Source organism: Colossoma macropomum, unplaced genomic scaffold (genome assembly GCF_904425465.1).
Source record: "Colossoma macropomum unplaced genomic scaffold, Colossoma_macropomum, whole genome shotgun sequence".
Lineage (NCBI taxonomy): Eukaryota > Metazoa > Chordata > Actinopteri > Characiformes > Serrasalmidae > Colossoma > Colossoma macropomum.
In genome coordinates, this window is record NW_023494787.1 from 35739692 (window position 1) to 35765175 (window position 25484).

The 25484-nt window shown below is 38.4% G+C and overlaps 2 protein-coding genes across 3 annotated transcripts; both read left to right on the forward strand.

Moving 5' to 3' along the window:
- The first annotated feature begins 359 nt into the window (after positions 1–359).
- Positions 360–21509, forward strand: pbxip1a (pre-B-cell leukemia homeobox interacting protein 1a). 2 transcript variants are annotated; one of them, XM_036567135.1, is made up of 11 exons: positions 360–665; positions 2650–2736; positions 5720–5804; positions 5937–6010; positions 7422–8250; positions 8354–8581; positions 10634–10657; positions 11317–11345; positions 11513–11575; positions 12884–13046; positions 19878–21509. In XM_036567135.1, the coding sequence occupies exons 2-11, from the start codon at positions 2671–2673 to the stop codon at positions 20837–20839; spliced, it is 2523 nt and encodes an 840-aa protein (XP_036423028.1). In that variant the 5' UTR covers positions 360–665; positions 2650–2670; the 3' UTR covers positions 20840–21509. The 2 variants fall into 2 exon arrangements, with proteins under 2 accessions (XP_036423028.1, XP_036423029.1); XM_036567136.1 differs by lacking the exon at positions 10634–10657 and having other exon boundaries at positions 361–665.
- A 1787-nt stretch (positions 21510–23296) lies between these two features.
- On the forward strand, positions 23297–25259 carry s100a11 (S100 calcium binding protein A11). The gene is made up of 3 exons (XM_036567144.1): positions 23297–23425; positions 24297–24454; positions 24984–25259. Exons 1-3 carry the CDS (start codon positions 23383–23385, stop codon positions 25116–25118), a joined length of 336 nt encoding a protein of 111 aa, XP_036423037.1. The 5' UTR covers positions 23297–23382; the 3' UTR covers positions 25119–25259.
- Positions 25260–25484: the final 225 nt, after the last annotated feature.

Here is a 25484-nt window from a genome sequence, read left to right on the forward strand (position 1 = left end):
GCGAGTAATGTACTGAGAGGAACATACAGACTACAAAGTGATGCCAGCAAACTGGCCTATAAATGCCTGAACCTCTCAGCTCCAGCACCATCACTCATTTTGATCAGTTATCTTTAGGCACAGGCACAATTCTGTCTGTTACAGTACAGACAGTGCTGTTTATCTACACTGGGCTACTGTATGAGAAAGGACAATGATGCAATAGGACAATGTTAATGGGTAGGGACAGTCCACTGGGGAAACCCCACAAATTTAATCCTGGATAAGCAAACGTGTCAGTAAACTGCTGGAGAACGTCTCTGCCTCTCACTATATATAGGCGACATGCGTGTTGGGATTTCACTGTACTTAGGTTTCTCTCAGGTCAGTGATAAGACAAGAGCTGCACAGACCGCCGCTGTCACCTGGAGCTGTCAATCACGGTGGAGGCGAGCTGTTCGGTGGACACGACACTAACGTCCTGATTGGCTGTTTGGCGTTTGAGGGCGGGACAGAGCGGATCACGTCCTCATCCCATTGGAAAGGAGAGTGAGAGCGTACCCACGCGGAACGCAACTTGGCTTTCCCAAAGTTAAGAAGTTTAGGGGAGACGGGCGCATCACGGAATTCAGGATTTCATAAACGAGACGAAGAGGATTTGCTGATATTGTGGTTTTACACACGCGGTATGACGGCTTAAATCAGTTTGGATTGCGGTTGTGAGGCCGGGCTCTCCACACTGTAAACAGGGAGGCTTCGTTTTGTCAACGAGGCTGAGATTGGCTTCTTGTTCGAATTTTCCGTTCCACCTTAAACAGTGCGGCAGTTACAGTCTGGCCTCGGGCGCCAGAGTCCAACTGCCCCTCCATTTAAGGTGGAACGGAAAATTCGAACAAAAAACTGGTAAATAAGAAGCCAACTTAAGCATCGTATTTTGTCTGTCGTGTCGGTGTCTGCTGGTTCGGGTTGGGGTGGTCCGTCAGCCAGCTTGCGTTTGTGGGGAAAATAGCTATGTATCGTTAACGTTAAAGAGCATCGCCATATAACGTTAACGTTAGCAGTTTTATCACAACAGCCGTAGCTAGCTAAACTAACGTTAGCTAAACCGGCCCCACCAAAACAAAACCACAGTGTGTTAGTCTTCTGCAGTCAGTCAGGTTTACTGACGTTATTGGACAAGCGTGCTGAATATTTAGCTAGCTAACGTTAACTCGCTGCAGTCTTTCCATTTTGGGGCATATCTGAGGTTGGCCTAAGAGAGAAACAGGCGGAGTTCACCTAGCTAGCTAACATTAACGGTTCAAGGGAGGTTCTGTGTTTATGGGTTTAACCTGCTATTCATCTGTCTGTGTAATCTTTGAACAGCCTTCAGGCTCTCTGTGAGTATGTGTGTGTGTGTTACGTAAGAGCCAGTTGCTCTCATGGCGCTCGAAGCTCTTCTCGACGAACAACATGTAAATTCACACACGCCCCCTTTTCCTTTATTTTCTGAATGGCTTCCGAAGGTTATGGGCCCATATTTTGTTATACAAAATAAACGCCCCTTTCGGTGTTTTGACTGAAAGTTACACCCCAGTTTAGCCTTCAGCACAGGCTCTGAAGGCTGTACGTTTTTTCATAAGATAAACGACCCACTCAGTGTTTTGGCTAACTGTGTGCCTCAGAGTGCTGTTAGGATAGCCTACGACGAGAAATCAAGGTTTCAATCTGTCTGTCCGTCCACCCATCCATCCATCTTTCCATAGGTCTGCTAGATGAGTGGGGATATTTCTTTAAGATTATACCCCTGGTTCAGTCTTCTGATTAATTCTGTCCTGGTGATGTAAACAGAGTCAGAGTGGTTTGATGTGAAATGGTTCATTGTAGAAAAACTCACTGACCCTCATTTCTGTACAAAAAATATATTTAGCCATTTTATTTACTGTCCAAAACCACCTTTGAATCTGCACGCGTCTTCTGAGGTTTTATATGTAATGTTAATGGTAAAATTGTGGAAAATTTGAAAAAATGAGTTTTCTTTGGGGACAACTTTAAAATACCCTGTGTGTATCTGCATATATCATATCTAAACAGTTCATGTAGTAACTTTCTGTGAAGGCACATTCAGAGGCATTCAACTCGGCGGACATCTGGTTCCTATCACCACCACTGTGAACAATTCTGACTCAGCAAATTTCTCCAGAATGGAGCTTTTCGCTTTAAACCATTTTCAATGACTTTGTTTACATCTCAACCATGTAATTATGCAGAAAGTTTGAAAAATCAGTGCAGTTTCCCGTTTAAATTACTTACACTCTCATGTGATGTGCAAAAGTGTTTTCACTGATGGTTTTAGCCTGATCAGAGTCCTTATTTAAACCCTGTCCAGAACATTTGGTTTCATATTAAACACACTCTGGCTCTGCAATGTTGTCAGCTGTTTGAAGCCATCAGTGCTGAGTAGTACTTTATCTATTTGGTGAATGTTTTGCTGTTAAGACCATTAAAAGCTTAATGTTTTGCCATTTTGGGCTTGGCCGATTTTTTTGCATGGGAGTGTAGATGATGAAAACCTTCACAAACATGCATGTGTTGTTTGTTTCTCACTGCTTTCCTTTTATGACATTGATGGAACTTGGAGAGACTTGCTCCATTAAGATAATACAATTAACATGCCTTTATATTTTGCAGGTGCTGAGCAACAAGACAGTGATGTCTGATAACAGCACCGGCAGTAGTGGGTCTTCCAGTAACAGCTGGACTCTCCTCTCTCCTGAGGTAAACAGTAGGGAATGATGTGGCACACACAATCACACGGTAGATCGTGACACTTTTAAGACAGTGACTTGAAGTTGGGCCTATGTAGTTGGGTAATTGCATGGACCTGAAAGCATAGTTTTCTCTCTTAATACTTATTGTTTTTGAATAATTCTTATTGGTAGTTTGAAAATAGCGAGTGATGGGAATGTACTTCTTTTAAAGGAGGTTACTACTGACATTTATCTTCCTTAACTGAAGGTTCTGATGATAAATGAGTTATATCAGAATAAAAATATTTATTTGCCACATGTACTAAGATTTTCTCTTGGTGCATGTGCCAACATAAAATTAAGTCCCACAAAATAAATATATAAAAATGACATAAAGTAGACAGTACCCACACAGTCTATAAGAAATATAAAGGATGTGTAGTGGGAAGTACTGAGGTACATAAATACAGTATGTAACGCATCTCAGCCATAATTGTATCAGGTTTAATTTCAGGTTTACTGATGCTTTTATTACTGGTACATACAGTCGTGTGCAAAAGTAAGTACACCCCATGAAATTTGTCATCCTCTTGAGCCATTCCTTGGTGGATTTATTTGTATATTTGGGATCTTTATTCTGTGGGAAGATCTACTTCTTCATCTTAAAATCTGTGGCTGATGGGCTCACATTCTCCTCAAGCACTCTCTGGTATAAAAAAGAATTCATAGTTGATTCTGTGATTGCAAGTTGGCCAGACCCTGAGGCAGCAAAGCAGTCCCAAACCATAACATTTCCACCATCATGCTTTATGGTTGGTACAAGGTTCAAACACAGTCTTTGGTTTTCACCAAACATGGCTTCTGGTACTGTGGCCAGACAGCTCTATCTTTTACTCGCCTGTCCATTGTTCCACTGCATATTGTTTCAGAAGTCCTTGCCCTGGCTGAGATCTTAATTAGTAGACTTTAGTCTTGCCCTGATGATTATTTTAAGACAGCAAATGCTTCATCCTGGCACACCTCCCTTGTAGGTCAAATATGTGCAGTATCATTCTAATGGTAGATGCATGTATTATAAAATCCACAGTGGCAAGAGCTACTCACAGATCTAGTGATACATTTTTGGGGTTCTTATAGACCTCTTTCAGCATCTTATGGTCTGCTCTTGGATTAACTTTGCTGGTGTGGCCTGGCCTGGACAAGTTGGCAATGGTCTCTGCTTGTAGATGATCTTCTAGACAGTGGAAGGATTGAGTTCTAACATTTTGGAAACGCTTCTTAAAGACTTATAGGCATCTACAAACTTCTTTTTGAAGGCCTCAGGGAGCTCTTTTGATCTAGGCGTATGGTACCACACACTCCAATGACAAAGAGCAAACTAGACCAGATATCTAAGGTTTAATTAAGACAAGTTCTCCCAAGATATCCTCTAATGGTGTTCCAGTATCCAATCATTAGCACCTAGGGGTGTGCTTTCTTTTTCCACATAAGGAAATTGAATTTCTGTTTATTTCTGTTATATAAAGATGGCAAAAATGTTAATTTTAGGTGTCACTTGTTGAATTATGTCACCTTTATCTATCAACATTGTTTGAAAGAAGACAGGATATCTATATCCAAATTTGCTGAAAAAGTCTACATTTTTAATAGGGTGTAGTTACTTCTTTACATAACTTATTACACAACTGTAAATGTATTACACAACACAAATTACACAACTGTATAGCCCTATTACTATGACTAAACTGGAAGACAACAACAATAATAAAAAAAAACTGCATCTTACACAAGCTTCATGGAAAAGCTCAGATTATCCTGCAACTTTTTGTCATATATAAATCTGTGTTGCTGACCAACAGTCCAGAGCATTAAGACTGCATTTGGGGTTGGCTACATAAGCCAAGCAAATATCATAAAGTATTTTATTTATTGCAATCTAAGCACATGGGAATGTCACCACATTGTTAACAAACTATGTATCAAATCAAGTTTATATGTTTCTATTTTTAAAATGCAAATTTGACACTAAAAAGCTAAAAAGAACTTTAATGTCTGTCTGTCACCTTGGAACTTTAAGCCTATGTATAAACTGAGAAACTACATTATAAATACTGGGGTGCTTTTTTATAATGTATTCTTGACATATATTGTGCAATTATTCATCTTGATAATGTGCAGTTCACTCTTTGATCAGTTGGTGTCAGTGTAAGATGGGAAAAGTAATTTTTAGTGCACGTATTTACACAGTTACATGCTGTTTGGTTCTGGATGATGCAGCTACATCAGAACACTCAGAGCTGCACTGCTGTGTGCATTTTGTGATGCAGAATGGTTACATAAACCCAGTCAAAGGTCACACATTCAATCAGTTCAGACCTTTACAAGAGAATTACTAAGCCCTTTGTCCAGTAGCTGTTTCAACAACCATCAGACGCAGTGTTTCACTGTTTTTATGATCTTACAACCAACACTTCCACCAGCTAGTCAAGGTATCAGCCACTGGAATCAGTATCATGATATCATTATTTCTCCTTCCACCTGTCAGTAGCTTTTTCAATTTTATTAAGTGTTCCTTCCTGCATTGCTGGTGATTCTTTAGTAAAAATGTGTTGTTGGCATCAAATTCAAAATGGGCATATATTTAAAAAAATAAAATAAAGTTTCTCAGTTTCAACATTTGATATGTTGTCTTTGTAGTATTTTCCTTTAAAAATATGGTTTAAATGATGTGCATATGACTGCATTCTGTTTTCATTTACATTCTGTATTGCATCCCAACTTTTTTGGAAATGGGGTTGTAGAAACCCTAACTTTATGGATCTCTGAGGCTTATAACAGTATAATGTTAATTACAAACACAATGTTAATAATAAACAGTGTGAATTACATGCATGTGTCATTAAGCCCTACACTATTACTTACATAAAGAACAATACTTAGGTAGCGGGAACAGGAATATGCAATAGGAAGTGTTACCTTGTTGTTTCTCAAAGTGGGTTTATTTATTCCAGGAGGCTGCCTTTGACACTGCTGGACCAGTGGATGATGGAACGGAGAGTATTGGTGACGTGCCAAGCCTTTCAGAGGAAGTTGCAGGTTATCTTTTCAGTCCAAACATGTCCACTTAGATCACCTTATCAACTGGGGTTGAATTTAGTGATAGGAAAACTCCATTAGAGTTTTGCCCTTTATATGCATATAATAGCTTTACATCTCTGTTTTCTGCAGGAGGCTCTTTGGAGGTGAAGCAAAGTGAGAGTGAAGCCCCGTTGGAGACCATTTTGTCAGAAGAGGGCCAGCAGGTTAGAGCCTTATGTTTCATGATCTATGAAGTTCAGACATTTTAAATAGGGTCATAACATAAACAGGGACCAAGAGCGAGGGTTTAAGGAAAGTAGTAATAAGTGGTTGACATTCACTTATCACCACTGATGTTAACCATCTAAAGTTTCACTGCTTCATTTGAAATCTCTTTTTTTCTCTTTTTGATTGAATGATCACATCTCTGTTTGATCTGATATGGCAATAACTTGAAGAATGAATTGCTCAATGCTGGTTAGCCTCTTCTTTAATTGATCAAAGTTATTTGTACACTATAGGATTGAGTTCACATTGGGACTCAAAACTGAATTTCTTTATATTTACAAAAAGCAGCAAATGCAAAACAAAGACATTTTCAACACAGGAAGCAGGGGTGGCTCTAAGCAGGATTTTTTTTTACCCTCCCCATCTTACTAGCAGTTTTACTGCGAAATTAAAGGCTAACTAATAACAATGACTACCACAAACTGTCTAAATCATGTATATTTATAACTGGCTAATTTGTGTTTTACTGATGATGGAGTGCTTGTTTGGGGTTCTAATGAGTTACAGTTCAAATTACAGATAACATACTTCTCAGCATTCTGGATCAAGTGGTCTGTCTGTCCATGCAGTATTTCTTGCTTACCCTGCTAACTTTAAACTTATGTTGTATGTGGCAGTTTCGACAGTGTTGCTTTTATCGGTATAAATGTTTTACTCGCTACAAATTTAGGTAATAGAATTTCTTTTTCCGTCTTTTGGGGCTCTTGCTTGTGTTAAATTATTTGTCATTTAGGAGCAATGGGGCACATGCTTCATCACCAACAAAATAAGTACAGTAACCTGAGGTCGTTAGGGGGCCTCCTGGTCGGTGTGGGGCCCTTAATAGGCAGAGCTGGCCACTTGTGTTGTTTAATAGGCAGATCTGATGCTGACAGGAAGCCTGTATCTGGTGTAAAGAAAGACAATATGTGCCAGGAATTTTTCTTTTTACCTTATGGGGACAAAATGAAAAAAAAAACAACCATCACTACATCCGTTGTAAACATTCTTGCTCATCTCCTAAAGTAGTGCAGCAGTTATCTCTAGAGTAAGATTTTCTGATTTAAAGACTAGGAAAACCCCCTTCCGGCTCTGTATCTTGAAGGTCATAGGATCTTTTAAAAAGCTATAACTGCCTTAAGGTAGATTTTTGGATTTTTTTCCAATCAGGATTGGGTGGCACCACAAGGCTTCCGAACGGTTGCAAACCAAATTCTGTCAAAACAGTACTGCACTACAGTATTATGCGTAACACAAAGTTTTAGGACTGAATACATTTAAGAAAAGACAGGCTTTCTAACTGCTAATCTGTCCAAAAGATGACTGAGCTTCATAAAACATGACTCTGAAATGTTGTCTCATTTACAGGTTTGCCAGGAAACATCCCCAGAATTCTTTGATGAGGTCACAGCTTCTAGCATTGCAGCAGATGAAGCTGACCCTGAGATTTGTGCCCCTGTCATTCATGATACCATAACTAGCTCTCCTCCTGACAATGACCTTCTTGGTGCAGTTCCCTTTAGCATAGCTACAGAGTCCTCCCTCTTTCTTTCAGAGGAACCTGCACTTGAGGAAGAGCCCTTTCCTGATGTTCAGCCCACATTTGTAATTCCTCCCAAAGAAAGCCCTGCCCCTGAGTCTATAGTTGATGCAAGCCCTATCCTTGAACCTACAGCTAAGGTGACCCCTGCCCCTGAACCGATAGCTGAGGTGAGCGCTGCCCCTGAACCTACAGTTGAGGTGAGCCCTGCCCCTGAACCTACAGCTGAGGTGAGCCCTGCCCCTGAACCTACAGCTGAGGTGAGCCCTGCCCCTGAACCCAAAGCTGAGGTGACCCCTTCCCCTGAACCCAAAGCTGAGGTGACCCCTGCCCCTGAACCAACAGAAATAAGCTTCTCCCCAAAGACTCCTGATTCTCCTCTTCCTGATGTTACTGCAGACATAAGCCCCATCTCTATTAGTCATACCTCTGCAATCCCTGTGGTAGATATTCATGCTGAGGAAAACCCCACCCCTGAAAGGTCATCTCCAAGTCTGCTCTCTGAAACTTATTTTAGCTCTGCATCAGAAGGTCCTCTAGTTGTGGGCCTTAACCCAGAAACTGTTGCTACGTCTATCTTGGAAGAGGAGGCGCCCGCAATACAGAGAGAAGAACCTGAGCCTCCAGATGAATCGGCAGATGTGGTGAGGGAGCCAGGTACAGTATGAAATGAAAGCAAAGCCCAGGAACATGTTCCTTGTCTTTGATACCTCTCTCTTTGTCCATTGCTTTTTTCAACTCCATACTGTCCTATGTCCAGAAACACTGTGTGCAGAAGTCTCAATGGACCGTCCGGAAGAGGGTGATGGTCTGCGGCTACGACATGTGCAGCACACTGAGGTGAAAAGACAGAGCTCAGACGAGGAAGACGAGGAAGAAGAGGAGTTCAGGATGCCGGAGAGAAAAGAAGAGAAATCAGGCTTCTCGCTGAACCATCTCATCATAGGAGCTCTGGCATTGTTGTGTCTTGGCTCCCTTTTCTTCACGGGTGAGTTGTGCAGTAGTGTTGCCCTCAGTTTGTCACAAAGTTTTCTGTACTTCACAATCTGCTAAATGGCTTCTAGTCTTAATACACTGTATGCCCAAAAGTATGTGGAATTAGTGAATTCAGCTACTTTAAGGTGCACATTGAAATGTGTGTTTTATTGTTGTCACCTGAGGTTATTTATTATACAGGTTGGTGAGGACCACACAATTGCTATTTATGCCCTGATAAATAAAAACATAGAATTGAAGGAGGGTGTACTTTCTCCATGGCTGTGTATCTTAGTACAATCTTCATAGAAAAGCATTGATAATAGAATAGGACACTCTGGAGCAGCCACACATGAGCATAAGGTTAAGTTGCCCAATGCCAAGCATCAACTAGAGGGCTATAAAGCCCTACAGGATTAGGCTGTGAAGCAGTGGAACTGCGTTCTCTAGAGTGATGGAGCACCATCCAATACCTTTTGAACATTTAGTGTAGATGTGGGCGATATAGCAAAGGTGTAAAACTGCGATACTTCAAGAAATGTTCACAATACACAATATGTCACAATATTTATTTTTTTCAAACATCAGATCAGTTGAAACAGAGGCCCAGTCGTGCTGTAAGAAATACTATCAAAAACTGTGAATACAGTGATTTTTTTTTTTTCCATTATTTGGCATACTGTGTTGCACTAAATCCAGTTGAACAAGACTAATTTTGCTCTCTTTATAATGCAACATACAGTTGGTTAGTGTTCTGCAAGTACTGATGATATGCACAATATGCTCAGAAAAGCATACTGTATTGTGACATAATTTATCACGATAATGATATATATTGTCTTATTGCCCAGCCCTAATTTAGTGTATGTTCTCGTTGAAGGCCTTGGGTTACTGTTGCTACGTCAAACATAACAGTGTAAAAATATGTGCTGCGGTTAGAAAATTCCTGCTAAACACACTGGACTAATTAAAAAAACTGTGCTTCCACACAAACTCTAATAAAAGCTAGAGCCACAGGGAACACGGGTTTGCCACAAATCCAGATGTTGGGATTAGCAAGCATTTTGGATTTAACTTCAGAACAACAACATTACTGAGTTTAACTTAAGGTGTATGTTAACTTGATCTCAGCTAGTGGATTTACCCATGAGTCCAAATGTCTAGATTACTCACCAGGAGAATATTTAACAAAATCAGGACTCAGTCAGGTGATTACATAAGCTAAAAGAAGACAAATCCATTTGTACTTTTCAGACAGTGTACAAAGGCTTATGTGGCTAACAGAGAAATATTACAGGTGCATACTTCTATAAATATCACTGCACTTTGCAGTCTCACAGATTGCATTTCATAAACTACATATGTGCATCTTATTTGTAGCTTTAGCATTTACGAATCAACTCTTAATCTTAAATCAAAGTAATCTAGCTAACTGAATTAGTTTACGTGAGGAGCAGGGCACTAGGTCATTAAAAAGTGAAAGGCATATAATATTAGTGCACTAAATGGAGAAATGTCAAAACAATGCATCCAGTTTCAGGAAGGAAAAGGCAGGAAAAGTTTTTATTTTTAAAAACTTGATTTGAAAATTTCCTACAGTTTTTATTTATATATTGTTTTGTCTTTGTTTTGAACATAAACATTGCACTTTGGCCCCCCAAGACAAAAGTTTGGGAACCCCTGCTTTAGCACTGTCAGGCTGCTGAGAGACCACAATGTTATGTATTGTAGCCTTAAAGCACAAAAGAATATATAAATAAAGAAGGTAGAGGTTTTTAAACCCAGTTTTTAAAAAATGTCCTTTTTAAAAAACATTACACTGTGTTTTGTGACTAAATACTAACTTGAAAGGAAAATAAGAATTTAATCATTTATATGTACTCAATATGGTGATGAATTGTAAAATTCTAAAAGCTTTTCCGAAGTGGCCGGGCTGCTACAATATGATTGGAAGTTGGTATTTAAAAGAGGTTGTTTAGCAAAGGGTCAACTTCCAGACTTCATTCCTTCATTTTCAGCTCACTTCCAGCTTCAGTTGTGGTATTAAGTTGTGTTGTGTCTGTAGGTATCATGGTTGACCAGGCCGGTGGTAGGTACAGAAGTGGGGCTGCTAGAGGGCAGTATAAGCTTGTGTATTGCCTATAGGTAGGAGTCTACCTCAGGTGCTGATTCAGGACCATATTCCCATTACATTTGCTGCTACTAACTATGCTGAAGGAAAATAGCAGATTGGTCCTAGAGTCCAGGCTGAGGGCTACTTCTACCAACACGTGTGCTAACTCCACCTAGAACGCACTACTCACAGCTTTGCCCTTGCATTTAGCAGCGTGTCACTCCTTGCATTCACGTTCTTCATAACCTGTAACCTGTAAATAACTGTAACTTAATAGCAACAGTAGTAGACGGTCACTGAGAAAGTGCATTGTGTACTTATGAATTCACTTCTAGTGCCATTTTAACCATATACATAACTGAAGTTGTTATTTCACCAACATTTCAGAACAGTTTTTAAACTGCATGGTTAATAGAGATTTCAATCTTGGAGAGTGTCTGTTTTTCAGGTATATGCTACACTGTGTAAATGGAAATAGAGTTGCACTGAAATGCTGTGGCAGTTTTTGTTTTTAAATGCATCCCTGCAGCATGTGAGAGTGCACAGTTGAATTTTGTGTTTGTGCTTCCACTGATTTCTTCTTTATTTCTCTCTCTTTCGGTCTCTCTTTCTCTTTGTTTATCTTCCCTATGAAGATTTTGATGGCTCTGAGCTAAGTGACCAGGTTGGCTGCTTTATACATATATTATCTTTATATATTACCACATTAGCATTACCTTAAAACATTGTAATTTGGACATTCATGCTTATACTGGAATCACATAGAACAATGTGTGGACAAAAAAACTTGCAGTTTTATCTAATCATTTATCTAAATCTCTTCTACTCTAGGAACTTCTTGAGAAACTTGCTCAAGAAAACAAACAGATTTCCATACTGGAGGCACAAATACAGGTGAGGGTATCATAACGGTTCGCTTTTATTTTATGCTCACTTCTTATCTGGTCTTTTTTCCCCTTAAATTTGGCCAAACAAAATGTTGCCCATTCTTATCATCCCTGCCACTTATGTCTTAGGAACTGTGTAGAAAGAAGTGTGAAAGAGGATTTAGCAGTGAACAACTATAGCTCAGCAAGTTTTATCTCTGCTGAAGATATGATGATAGACAAACTCTGGCCTATACATATACTTGCTGGCAATGGCATTATATAGATTCAGTCGTTGGACTGTTTCAGAGTTCTTTTTAAGGCTTTCTCTCTAGTGAATACTTCATTAGGCACCTCTAGACCTAGTCTGTAAATGAAATGAGGTATATGGTATTAAAGGGATAGTCTATCCCTAAAATCTAATTCACCCAATTTTTCACTTACCCCAGATATACTCAGTGAGCCACGACAGATTTTGCTTCAGATTTTGCTTTTTTACTTTAGAACTGGAGCCATGAGGCTAATGTTACTAACAAAAACCAGAACTCAGTCAAATTGTTCCTGTAAAAATACATCCCCAAAACTCTTCTCAATCTGCTCTAACCTGGTCTTCCTTAAGGTTGTGCAGACCTGCCGATGTTTTTAGAGCACATTATGACTATATGTGCTCTATATTACCAAGAACTAGAGAAATGAACAAAACTTCACTGCTACTGGCAGCCATTTCAGACGACACCAGGGCTGGCATTCAAAAAGCAAGACTGATTTGGATCACATTCCTCTGTATTTTTGGTGGTCATTGTCACAAATGCTGACCCTAGATCAGCACTACTACTCCTGTGATGGTTTGTAAGTACAGACCCTTTTGTCTAAAGTGGCTGCCCACAGTTTTGTTAATTTTCATAGGTCACAGTAGGTCATATTGTGCTGTAAATTACGTTGACAAGTCTGTGCAACCCTAATGAAGACATGAATGCTTGAGCAGGTTAAAGGGAATTTTGGTAATGCATTTTTACAGAAACAATTTTGGTTATTTAGGTAACTACTGAGTTCTAGTGTTTGGTAGCCATGTTAGACTCATTGCTCTAGTTTTTAATTAAAGAAGCAAAATTTGAATCTCAAACATGTCTTGGCCCATGAGCTACATCTGCGGTTAGTCGCAGGTTGTTTAAAATTGATTTTTGACCATTCCTTTAAGCATCACACTTTATCTTTCAGTTTGTACCATGCTCTAGGCTTTTATCGTGCTTATATATTGTGTTACTTCTGAATGTGTCATACATGGATGTTACTGGTAGCCTACCATTAAAAGTAGACTGTGCAATCTTTTTCCCAGTCCCAAAAGGAAGAATTGGTCAAGGCACTGAAGATAGCTGCAGATAAGGGAATTACTGACAAAGAAAATGCTAAAATGAAAGAAGAACTATCTACATTGCCTGCTCTAAAAGAAGAAATAGAGGCACTTAAAGCCAGGATCAGTGAGCTCACCCAACTCACAGGTATGAATTACCATTGTGAGCATAAAAACGTAATGTTCTTGAATTTTTTCCTCTCTTTTTGTCTGAGCTGTTTGAAAATAATAGTATGGGTACAATAGGCCAAGAATTGCCTTTTTTCTTTTGGAGTCTTAGCGATCAACTTTGCTTTAGCGATTAGCTTTAGCAATTTTAGCAAGTTTGTTTTAACATGTTTTAGCAATTTGTATCTCGTGCCATCTATCATGATATAAATGTATTACACAATTGCAGTAGGTCTAGGGGATCAATATCATGTCGCGCTGCATAATGGGATAGTTCTGGCATATTGGCAGGATTTGTTCTTTGTTTACATAGCACAAATATTCACATACACTGTGGGAGCTAAAAGATTTTTTGAAGTTTTATTGTGTTTTTTCAGATTTGTCAGGTTTAGAGGTAATCTAAATGGGGGGGGGTATATTTCACTCAGCCACTGGAAGATTTGAGTCTGTTAAAGGCATATTTCTCTCAGCCACTGGCATATTTCACTCATTTACTGACATTTCATATAGCTACTGGCAATATTTCATTCTGTTACTGAAATATTTCACTCATTTACTGATATTTTTCACACAGCCACTGGCATATTTCACTATGTTACTGAAATATTTCACTCATTTACTGATATTTTTCACACAGCCACAGGCATATTTCACTATGTTACTGAAATATTTCACTCATTTACTGATATTTTTCACACAGCCACAGGCATATTTCACCCTGTTAATGGTGTATTTAATTCTGTTACTGGCATGTTTCACCCCAACACTACAATATTTCACTCATTACTATCCTATTTCACTCAGCCACTGGCAGATTTCACTCAGTTACTAGCATATTTTACTCTGATACTAACATATTTCACTCACCGTTGTGGCTTGAAGTTTTCATCAAAAATTCGCCCTGAAGTCTTTAAGATAAACAGATTCATTAAGTGTTGATTCACCTCAGCTAAAGTTACTACTCTAATCATATTGGTTCACCTTATACCCTTTAGCTGGAAAACAGCAAGCTTGTGAAGAGTTAGTCAGCTGAAGAAAAACATGATAAAGTCACAGACTGATGTGGAAAGTTTTATTCCATTACATCTATATGTATAGCATATGAAATGAGCATGAGTTTGATGGTGTTACTGACATTTCACTCAGCCACTGGAAGATTTTGCTTGGTTACTGGCATATTTCACTCAGCCACTGGCATGTTTCACTCAGCCACTGGGATTTTTCATTTAGCTACTGGCATATTTCACTCAACCACTAAAAGATTTCACTCAGCTCCTGGAAGATTTCACTCTGTTACTGGCGTATTTCACTCAGTTAATCACATTAGTTTGCTGATGAATACATGATAGTCACCAACCGATGTTAAAGGTTTTATTACATCAAATCTGTTCGATTAGAGTTTGAAATGAGCTTGAGTTTGATGATATCTGTTCTACTACTCCGATGCTTCTTACGTGCCACGTACATAGAGCTGCATCCACAGAATTGAATGAAACTCCCATGCTAGTCAGCTCTGCCAGTGTATTTAGTGAGTCTAAGGGCTACAGACCAGGTAAAAGCAAGAAATGCAGATAGGAAAGGAAGATTCCACTATTGATTGATCAGCCTAGATGACTGACTAACTCTGATGAAATGGAGGATCACCCATAATACATAGTGTGATGACATCACATCCTAAGCTCTAGATGTCAGAATCAAATTAATATTGGTTTGAGTGTGCATGTAAGCATTCTAACGGTCATCCACATAGGCATTAACCACATAAATCTTTAAGCTGTAGTGACAAGTAGAAGTGACTGCTGAAGACTGTCCAGACTGCTGTCAAAAGCCTGTTATGTGTTTACAGCCTGCCTGAACTTACCCTTCCCCATTTCCTGTTTAGCCAATCATTGAAAAAAAGGTCTCTATTATTTCAGAACGCAGGTTTTGGGTAGTTTGAAACTTTTCATGCATCTAACTAGCCATGTCACCAAGGTGACCAGTACTTTTACCTTAGTGAGGCTTCTTTGAGAAGAAAAAGAAGAAAGAAGTATAAAAATGGAATGGGACAAGAAATGGTGTAACATAGGGCAACAAAACAAATCTATATCTGCACTCTTTAAAATCTAGCCTTTATTGACAAGTCTGACTGCAGTAAAATGTACTTTGACTACTGGGCTGTAAAAATAGGACTGTATGTGCAAAAAACTGAGTAGTCTAAATGCTTGGTTTGAAGAATCAGGACGTTTTATAGGCCTGCTGCAACCAGATAGATCTGTTGTGAAGTCTGCTTTTCATTTTCTGACCTTCTGTCATAGGTTACAAAAGGGGAAACAATCTTAGTTGTATCAGACAGTAACATGTTTAGCAGTTACAAAATGTGCTGAAACTTAATTTTCCAAAGTATAAAACTTAATTATATAACAGTAACCCTTTCTACACCTAATCAGTTACTTCACTAAGTCCCTTGCATCCTTTTTATTTCGGTATATGAATTCTGAATTGACAAAGTATAAAAAAAACATGAGGGGGAGGTAAGATACAGTTGTATGCAAAAGCTTGGAAACTAAGTTAATACACCCTCTACAGAGAACACACTAGTGCACATTTTAATGCACTTTTACCAGTATTTACTTTTCTAATATGTTGAACTCAAGCAAATAAATAGAAATTGTTACTACTATTATTTGCAGAAAATGCTATTTTTATGTTTGTTCTCTGTGGAGGATGTGTTAACTTGTATTCATAAAATCAACAAACCATGTCCTTTGACCAGGGGTGTTCAAATTTTGGCCTATGACTGTAGATGGAAAAACAGAAACATAAGTAGCAGAAATATAAGCATAAAATGCTAGGGCTAATGAAGCTTTTCTTCTCTTTTGTGTCAGAATTATAGTAACGGTGGGTCTTCCACTCTTTTGCTAAATGTGAGTCTTGTATTTTTTTATATAATTAAAATGGAAAATAATAATAAAACAACATTAAAAATTAAAAAAATGGAAATATGAGTTTATTGGATTGTTTTACTGATGGCTTCTGGGTGACTGGTCTATTGAAGGATTTTTCCACAGAAATAAGTTGCTGTCAAACAACACTTTCATTGTTACAGATGTTATTACACCTAATAGGTCAAACTTCAGATTACTTATTAATTAGATAATTAGTATAGAACGGTTACCAAATTCCAGTTCAAGCAGGAAGTGCATTAGAATGGAAAAATATGAATATCCACAATATTCACATCTTCTTACTGGGCACAGAATGCAGGTGAGCTTCTCAAGAGCTTTTAACATTGAATTTCATCCCACCTTGTTGGTCATAACCTCTGAAGCCAGCATTCCTGTTGCTCAATATCAGACAATTTCTAGACATTAATGGAAACAATCATTTGAGTCCCTGACCTCAAGCTTTATATGTCTGGTGTAGCGTCCCTTAGATATCTGTACACTCCAATTGTTTTCCAACGTTTATGGCACTATATCATTATAGCCCTTTCAACCATTTGGCTAATGCAGCCAAATGACTTATAAGACTTTGATCATCAATCTAGCTTGTGACCCACCCATGTACCTTTGTTTGAGTGATGTTCGAAAGTGTTGTAATAATTTATAAGAGCTTATCTAGTTTAATGATCATATTACCCTTCTTTGTTTTAGCTGTGTCATTATTTTTGTTGGGGACAGGTGTCCTTGATGTGACTTGGCATGATGTGATGTGATGTGGTTTGGCTACATGCCAGAAGTTCTCTGAAATCGTCAGATTTAAGCAGTTTGTCAAAGATGCTGTTTGAAACACATTTTGAATTGAGAACGTTCTGTCTTGTTTGATATATTTGAAGAATCAAGTGACTTTTGCTTGGTGTGTTTTTTTTTTTATCAATTAACATACCTCTTCAATCAAAGAGGCTGTAAGCGATAAAAGGAAAATAAGTTTCTAGGCAGAGATGATACCATATATCTCAAGTGATAGCCACAAAATTTGTGCATATGACTATATTTCATATATAACAAAATGATGCCCTTTGGCATTGTTTTTAGTAATAAATGATTATAAACAATAATAAATGAGAGTTTTTGTTTTGTTGTGGGCGGTCTGCAGCCAGCAAAGAGACTTTTCAGGAAAGGAGAATCCCCTTTCTTTTATTTTTGTTTGTTTGTTTGTGAGATTCTACACTTTACTTTTTGCTACAGTAATGTTAACTTGCTAAATCAACACAACTGAGCATTAACTTACAGTTCAAGCAGCTCAAAGTGAGTAGAGTAGCAGTAAAACTTCATGTTCAGGTATTTTGAATTCCCTCTGCAGTAGCTTTCAGACAGAGGGTGCACAAAGGTTAAAATGTGTAAATTATTGTATGCAAACAAGACAGCTATTCCCCCTGAAATTAACACAGTTTTAGATATCTATGGACTTATGTATCAGCTGAGCTGCTAAGGGACTGTCAACAAATATATCAAAGCTCAGTGCTCCGATATGGAGCAGTATGGAGACTAATGATCCACTATAGGTAAGTATTGTGTTCTGTCAGTATGAAGACATTGTCTTTATATTGATAGAACACAAATTGTGAGCAGTCAGAGTTTTGGAATGACCTCCATTTATAATGCTTGTTTATTAGGGGTCTTAAAAGATGATGTGTGCCAGATTTTTTTTTCTTTACATAAATTAGATTTTCTTGTATTGTCTTGTCAGAGTGCACATAAGAATTAAAAATTACATTACATTAAAAATTTCTCCAGACCTCTTACAGTGTTTGGTTGGTTACTGAGCTTGTCACCTTTTTCATGCCTCATATGTTTGCATGCCTGATTTTTAGACAGTAAGGATTTGAATGTAATAGACTGAAGAAGATACAGGGGGATGTTAATTACTATCAGTTGGCAAAGTTTGTCATAACGAAAGACACGTCAGTGTTTGAAGACCAGGCCCTCATTTATCAATATTGCATAGAAAAGCTACTGAATTCTTGCCTAAATGCAAAACATAGAACACTCGTATGCACATAAAATGCTGGCATTTGTCAGCTTTGTGCAAGAAGGAATCTGAGAAGCATTTTGGTGACAGCTGTTCAGTCTAACCAGGCCTTTCACTGAAAAAGATTCTGTCTACGGGTCTTTTTCACATACATCACGCTCCAGATTTGTTTGCCTACCTAACGGTCTTCCTTGTTGTTTGCTGTGGACAAAATTAAAAGAGAGCTTACTAAAGGGGAACTGTTTAAAATTCCAAATGAGTCAGGGACATCTTCGTTGTGGAAACATTATGACCTTTGTTGTGGAAACATTATGACCTGGTCATTACATCAGATTAAAAGCACACTGGTCACATGCAGTGTGGAGCTTGCAATAGTGTTTTGAGCTATGATAGCATGAGGACTGGCGCACCACCTCTTCAGCAACACACTGACTGTGGATGCAGGCATTCAGCAGCAATGTGAGCGGGTTCAGACCGGGCTCGGGTTTCACATTTAGCTGTCGGACTTGTCCAGGTTGTGTCTTAAAGTCACGGGTATGGGTCAGGTTCAGGCCCTTGTAGACCTCTAATTCTTACCTATTGTCATCATATAGGGAAAGACTGATTTCTCCATAAGCCATAATTTAGCTAGATTAGATTTACCAGCAGTAATAAGAATTTTAAAAAGCACCTGTTAGGGGTGAGCAGTATGAGCTCAGTTTTATATCATGACATTTCCTTCCATTTCTGACAATCAGAATAACAAAAAATAATATTTACAATAGAAACAATAACAAAGCACTGCAGTAATAATTACTATTATTATTACTATTAATATTATTATTGCTACTGTTGTCGTTGTGGTTGTTATTATTATTATTGTTATCATTGTTATTATAGCATTTTTTTTTATAATCCCTTCAGTTTTTTAGTCCCAATCCTGCAAAATTTCATCTACACTGCTTGTCCTGCTCCTGCCTGCACCCTACACTTTTTTCCGCTCCATCCTGCAGTTGATGTGATTGGTTGCTTTTATTTAGAACTAGTTTAAATGTCTATTTAGAATAAATGTATTTTCTTTCAGTATTTTGTTGTTAGATTTTTTTATATGCTGATTGTTAAGTGTTCATTCGTTCACAGGTTCCTCTACACGTGTGTTGTCGTGCACCCGCACTGGGTGGTTAACTGTCTGCCTACTCTAATAGCTTCTTCAGTTTCCTTTGTATAGAACCAGCTCCCGTTGTATAGAACTAGTTCTCTCATATAGCCTGTCCTCATGTTTGTTTTTTTAGCTCTTCACTCATCCCCAATTCAGTTTGTACCTTGTAGTTGCTGTCTAAAATAATATTTCACTGTTCGCTGTATCTAATAAAGGCAGCTCACAAAGGCTTGCTAAATTAAGTGTATCACATTAAATGTACCCCTTTTTCACTGGACGTTTTTTACAAACTGTTTACAAACAATTTATCCTTCTTTGTTGTGCCCAATAGTTATGTTGACAGTTATGTCTGTTTGTGACAGAAAAGTGTAAAAAAGTGTAAAATAATAATCTGTGTGAACGCGGCAAAGCTGAATGTCTTGGTGATACATCATGCACATGGCACGCTCAACAGTACACACTTTGTAAACACTGTACTGATGGAGCACTGTTTTTTTGCGGTTTACTGTTTTTTGGCTTATCATTGTATCCATGGCATGCCAAAGTTCATATTATAAAAGAACATCGTACTGCTAAACACCCCACCGTTGCCACCTGTTGAGGACTGTTTACAGTAACATGAAGAAAACAAGCAATGTTGTGCTATTTTATTAATAATTAGTCTTATGATAATTGCCATTGGCTCTAAAAACTTAAATTATATCACTTTTGTCTCTTTAGCTGAGGAGGCCTCTGACACATCCCAGAGCTCTATTTCTTCTTCACCTGGTGTTCCTAGAGATATTCAAGGATCTACAGGACCTGATAGATGGTGGGATAAGCAACAGGAGCTCAAAAGACAAAAAACTCTACTGGAGGAGAGCAGAAAGAGACTGGAAGGGATAAAGAAACCAGGCTGGCACAAGAAGGGCTTGAGGGAGAGTTTGGTTGAGATGCAGCAGAGGCTCTCAGAACAGGTGGACTACTTGGGCAAGAGGGATGAATGGAAGAAGAAGCACAAGGAGCACAAAGAGGGGAAGAAGGAGTGGGGCGACAAGAAGAGAAACCAGTGGAAGATGGAGGAGACTGAGAAAAGGAAAGAGTGGAAGCTTGGCAAAGACAAGTATGACGGTGGCTCAAAACACAAAGAGCACTTCAGGAAGTACCGTGAAGAGTGGGACCATAAAAAGGATGAGAGGAAGCTGGAGCGAGAAAGAAGAAAGCAAGAGAGGCCTTGGCAGACCAAGCCTGACCACCAGCATAATCATCATCATAAAAAGCAGCATCAACAGCATGAGCCAGTGGAGTTCTGGAAACACCAAGAGGAGAAACTCAGGAGGAACCAGAACCCTCCTGAACGCTGCTATGGTGTGGCAGATTGTGCTGATGCAGAGGGACTCACTCCAGTCAAGCTGTCAGAGTTCCAGGCGCTCCTGGAAGTCTATCTGAGCAAATTGGAAGGCGTTGCTGAGGAGAATCTGGAAGCTCTGCGTCGTCTCGTCGCCCAGTTCTTCCGTGGTGGTGTCTTCAGCCACGACAGCATGCTCTTTAGCGAGTTTGCTGAAGATGTGGCAGACATATTGGAGGACCTGGCAGATGTTTTGAAAGACAAGCAGCATGGCAGCGACAATGAAGCATTGGAGGAGGAAATGGAGCAGTTTGAGAAGGAGGCCTTGTGGAAATTTGCTGCCCTTGGTGCATAAAGCAGCGAGGCTAGAATAGAAAATGAGCCATATGAAGGAAAAAATAATACCACACCAAAACGAGACGACTGAGAAAGGTTCTCTCCAGACATTGGCAATTTCCCCTGGCTATATGGACTCTAACTGTAGTTTGTGCAAAGAGTGTCCTTCTGGAGTCTTGTCCTTTTGTGAAGTTCCACCTGTATGTTGAGTGTCCTGTCCTGTGCTACCTCTATTCTTCAGTGCCAACCCCTTGCTTGCTGTGTAAAGAATCAGTTACTTTTTTGTTGCTTTTTAGTGTCAACTTAAAATCAGTTCATCTTTGAAAAAAGAAGGGATCCTTTGGTCCCTCTATTGAATAGCTTTTAGTTTGGCCTTGGCCATAATGTAAGAAGTAAAACCTGGAAATGTATGTATTTGTCCCTGCTGGTTTGGACAACCTGTGCCTGTTTATACTCACCATAATATTGCTGACCGGTTGAGTGTCAAGTAGGTTCCTGCCCTGTAAAGGGATGACCACTTCATTCAGATGTTTTTTATTTTTACTTATGAGGGAAACTGACAGTGCTGATATGTGTAATTTGCTGAAGTCTGGGAAAAGGTTATTAGCAGGGGAACATGGTACCAATTTAATCAGTTTAAATGTCTGCATATCAAAAAATTAAACTACCTACTGCTGTGCACAATTTTATCCAAATTCACATTCATATAGCAGTCTTTGTGAATTGTAAGGTACTGAAGTAATCTGAAAAGATTTTTTTTTTATGGAAAATTTTTATGTTTGATAATGTGCCTTTATTTGTCTGGGTGAATTTCTGGTAGTCAAATTGTTATATTATTATATTTAATTTTAAAACTAAGCCTGCATTAACTAGTGGATTATGGCTGTTGACAGGCAATTCCACCATTTTTTTTCAACATTTCTGCATATTTCAATCATCATCATTCAGAGAGGTTTTGTGTGAAATGGCACGACTTACTGACTTGGCTGTCTTTTCAGAGGTGGTGATAGGAATCAGGGGTTGGGATATTTACAAAATAAATATACCTATTTTATTCACTATACAGAACCACCAGTGAGCCTACATATGTTCCTATATGTAATGTTAATAATGGTGAAATTGTGTTAATAGTGTTTTGGGCACTATTTAACCTTATTACACCCTGCATGTACCCTTCCACCATAAATGTATGTACAAACAAAAAAAACAGAACTAACAAAAAAAATTACATTTGTTTTTACTATATATATATATATATATATATATATATATATATATATATATATATATATATATATATATATATATATATAAAATTAAGCAGAAAAATGTAAAACAGTGCCATCATAACCATATCACGTCATAATTTTCTGTTTTAGATGACTTTTAGAGCAAGGTTCCTATCACCACGACTGTGAACAGTTCTGACCCTGCAATGTTTCTCTAGAACAGAGCATTTCACCTTAAACTGAATGACTGTTTACATTTTACCAATTGTAAATAAATAAATAAATATAATTGAATAAAATAACTTGGTAGAATTGGGAAAAAAACCCCAGAAAATAAGTTCCCCTTTAAAACAAATAAGTTGCCCATGTTGTTGGGGCATTATATATATTTCCTTCCTACTTGAGGAAAACAGCCATTGTATTAAATCACTGACAGAATTTCTTGTTTTTCAGTCTCTTTTTACACTTCTATGGAAGACTTCTATATGAGTTAGGCTTTTTCTGGGCCAATTTGTAAATATAAAAAAATAATTTAATTGAGCTAAGTTAATTTGGGTCTGATTGTTGAATTTACAAGAACAAAATCCTATGTAATGCTTCTTTCATGTCAAAAATGAATTTAATCCAATGGCTGGACCGGATTCAGACAATAAAATGAGAATAATTTTTGAATGTCAATAAAAATTGTGATGCATCACCATTTATTACTTTGAATACACTATTATTACTTTGAATTACTTAATACAGCAATTCACTGAGAGTAACATTATCCAGTGTGGTGTTTAAGATAATGTAGGGTTTAAGACATTGTAGGTTATTTGCAGTCTGTATAGTTAATAAAGTACAGTATAATAGGAAAAGTACAGTGACCCCAGTTGAGGTTTCCCAAGTTAAGGGGTTGTTTAGTCCTGCCGTTGGAGCAGGTTTATCAGATCGCATTTCATAGATGGCTAGTGTTTAAACTCTCAACACTATGACAACACTGTCAACAACCTGGCTGAAAGTTGCAGACTAATCACGCCACAGGCCTTTCTTCAGACACTGGATGCTGAGATAATAACACTGCATCAGCATTTACCATTAACATCAACTACAATCAGAATGCCTCATGTTTCACTTACAGTATTTGCTTATAAAACATGTTTTACTTCAATATGTTTGCAGATTCCATGTTTATGTGTTGCGTTATGTGCAGTGGAAAGATTTATAATGCAGATAAGAGCATCCTGACGGGGGGAGCTGAGGGGAGGAGGGGGTTTGGCTTGGGAAAAATCTCGTTTTCCGCTGAGCTGTGCTTTAGAGTGAAGAGAATAAAAGAGGAGGTGGTAAAGAGATGGAACACGTCTTCATGCTTCGTATAACGCAACAGTACTCAGGTACAGTAACATTTACTATTTCTAAAAAGACTGATTCCTTGCTTGTTTTCTGCTTGATTCATAGAACTGAAATTAGTCTATTATTTTCTGAGTTTTACGAAACTGGGGGAATGAAAATGTGGCATAAATTTTACACAGGCCACATTTTATGCCCAGTATGTTAAAACCTACCAGGTGAACAGTAATTGTGCACTAAAATGTGCTGAAATGTGTTCTTTGTAGTTAATGTACTCAGATTATGTCTGAGTATGGGGTGCCCAAACTTTTTCACACGACTGCAGTAAAGTGTTTTTAAACATTTTTCTTTAACATTTAGCAAATAGACTTTCTCATCTATTTCACTCTTAATACATTTAAAGGGCCCATACTGAGAATTGTTCTTTTCTATTTTTGTCCACATTTGTGTGGGTTTATGTATCCAAAACAAAACTGCACCAAATTAATTTTTACTTGTTACTATGCTTTTAAGACTGATAATGTAAATTACCTCTGTTTTGATTGGCTGCCCTGTTTTGCGCCTCATTCTAACAGCACTCCGAGCTGAAACACTCTTTATAACTTCACGTGAGTGGGCGGGGCTAAACTGTAGACAGAGGAATGTGTTGGTTTTCATGATTTCACAAAAGCAGTTAATTCAAAAGGGGCATTTTTTGCAGTATGGATTGGAGAGTTAATGGTACATTTTTGACAATTTAACAATGTTTACATACTACATCAAACTCTATATTAAAAAAAAAGGAAGGAAAATTCCATTTTAAATGATTTGGACGCTTCAATTCACTTTATTCTGCAAAGAAAACTGCCTTTACATGCGTTTTTTTCATTAACAACGTGATTAACAGTGACTACCTTGTCTTTGCTGTCTTTCCAGTCCATTCAAAATTCGCTGGCCCTTTCAACATGGAGTCTGCGATTAATGTGCTGGTCAGCCAGTTCAAGGCTTATGCTGGCAAAGATGGCTCTTCACACACCCTCAGCAAAGATGAATTCCAAAGCCTCGTGGCGACACAGCTACCAAACCTTGTCAAGGTCAGAAGCTCCTCTCCTACTCACTATGCTCCTCACATTCTGTGCTCATGTTGTTTTTAGTACTGTGTTGTGTAGTTATCTTTTGCTGACATGAAAACAAATGCTGCAACAAAAAAGTCTGAGACATTGCTCGTTTCAGTGCTAGTGTTTGTGGAGATATTGTTTCCTTATTGTCTACAGTTATTAGTCATTAGTATAATACGTACCAGATCTTTGGAAAGGGAAATTCCCTACAAAGGTTTCACAGATTGGTGCTTGTGCAGATTAATTAGTGCTTTTGTGAGGCCATACAAGCCTCAGAGTTGGACTCTGCATTTTCCAGCAGTTCTTGTAGATCAGTGGAGGACATCAGGAAGGAAAGACACTTCAGTTTTTGCTCTGTGGCCTACAGGAACTCCATGTAATAAGTCAGCAGAAAAGAATGTGTAGTACCTCAAGCTGCCACTCGATGACGCTGCTGTTGTAACTGTTTGTTGGTCAGTTTTAAACTGTACATGAATGCCTCTCTATCTTGTCTGATTGCCTGCAGAATGCCACTGATCCAGCTGTGATTGACCATCTCATGGGCTCATTGGACGAGAACAATGATGGCGAACTGACTTTCAGTGAGTTCTGGCAGCTGATTGGCAAGCTGGCGAGCAAGCACGCCGGCTACAGCCAATAAGGTTACAGGAAAACGATTTGAAATATGCCACTGATGCTCAAGCAGGCAGGTCAAACAGAAACTTGGGACTTTCTGGAGTTTAGTTAACCATTGGCCAAGTCAGATGACACGAAATAAAAGAAGTTATTGTTTTATTCCCAAGACTGTCTTACCCTTTTTCTTTTATGGACCTTATGGATGTTATATAGGATCATATACACATGGTATATTCAACTGTTTTAAAGGGCCCATAAAATGATTTTCCCCCTGAGGATCTGACATTTGTGTGGTTTTATGTAGTAAAAGCAGTCATTATTATTTTTAAATGACCATTTTCCAACCTCACTTTATCCCAGGCTGCATTTGCTACTGTGCCTTTAAAACCAA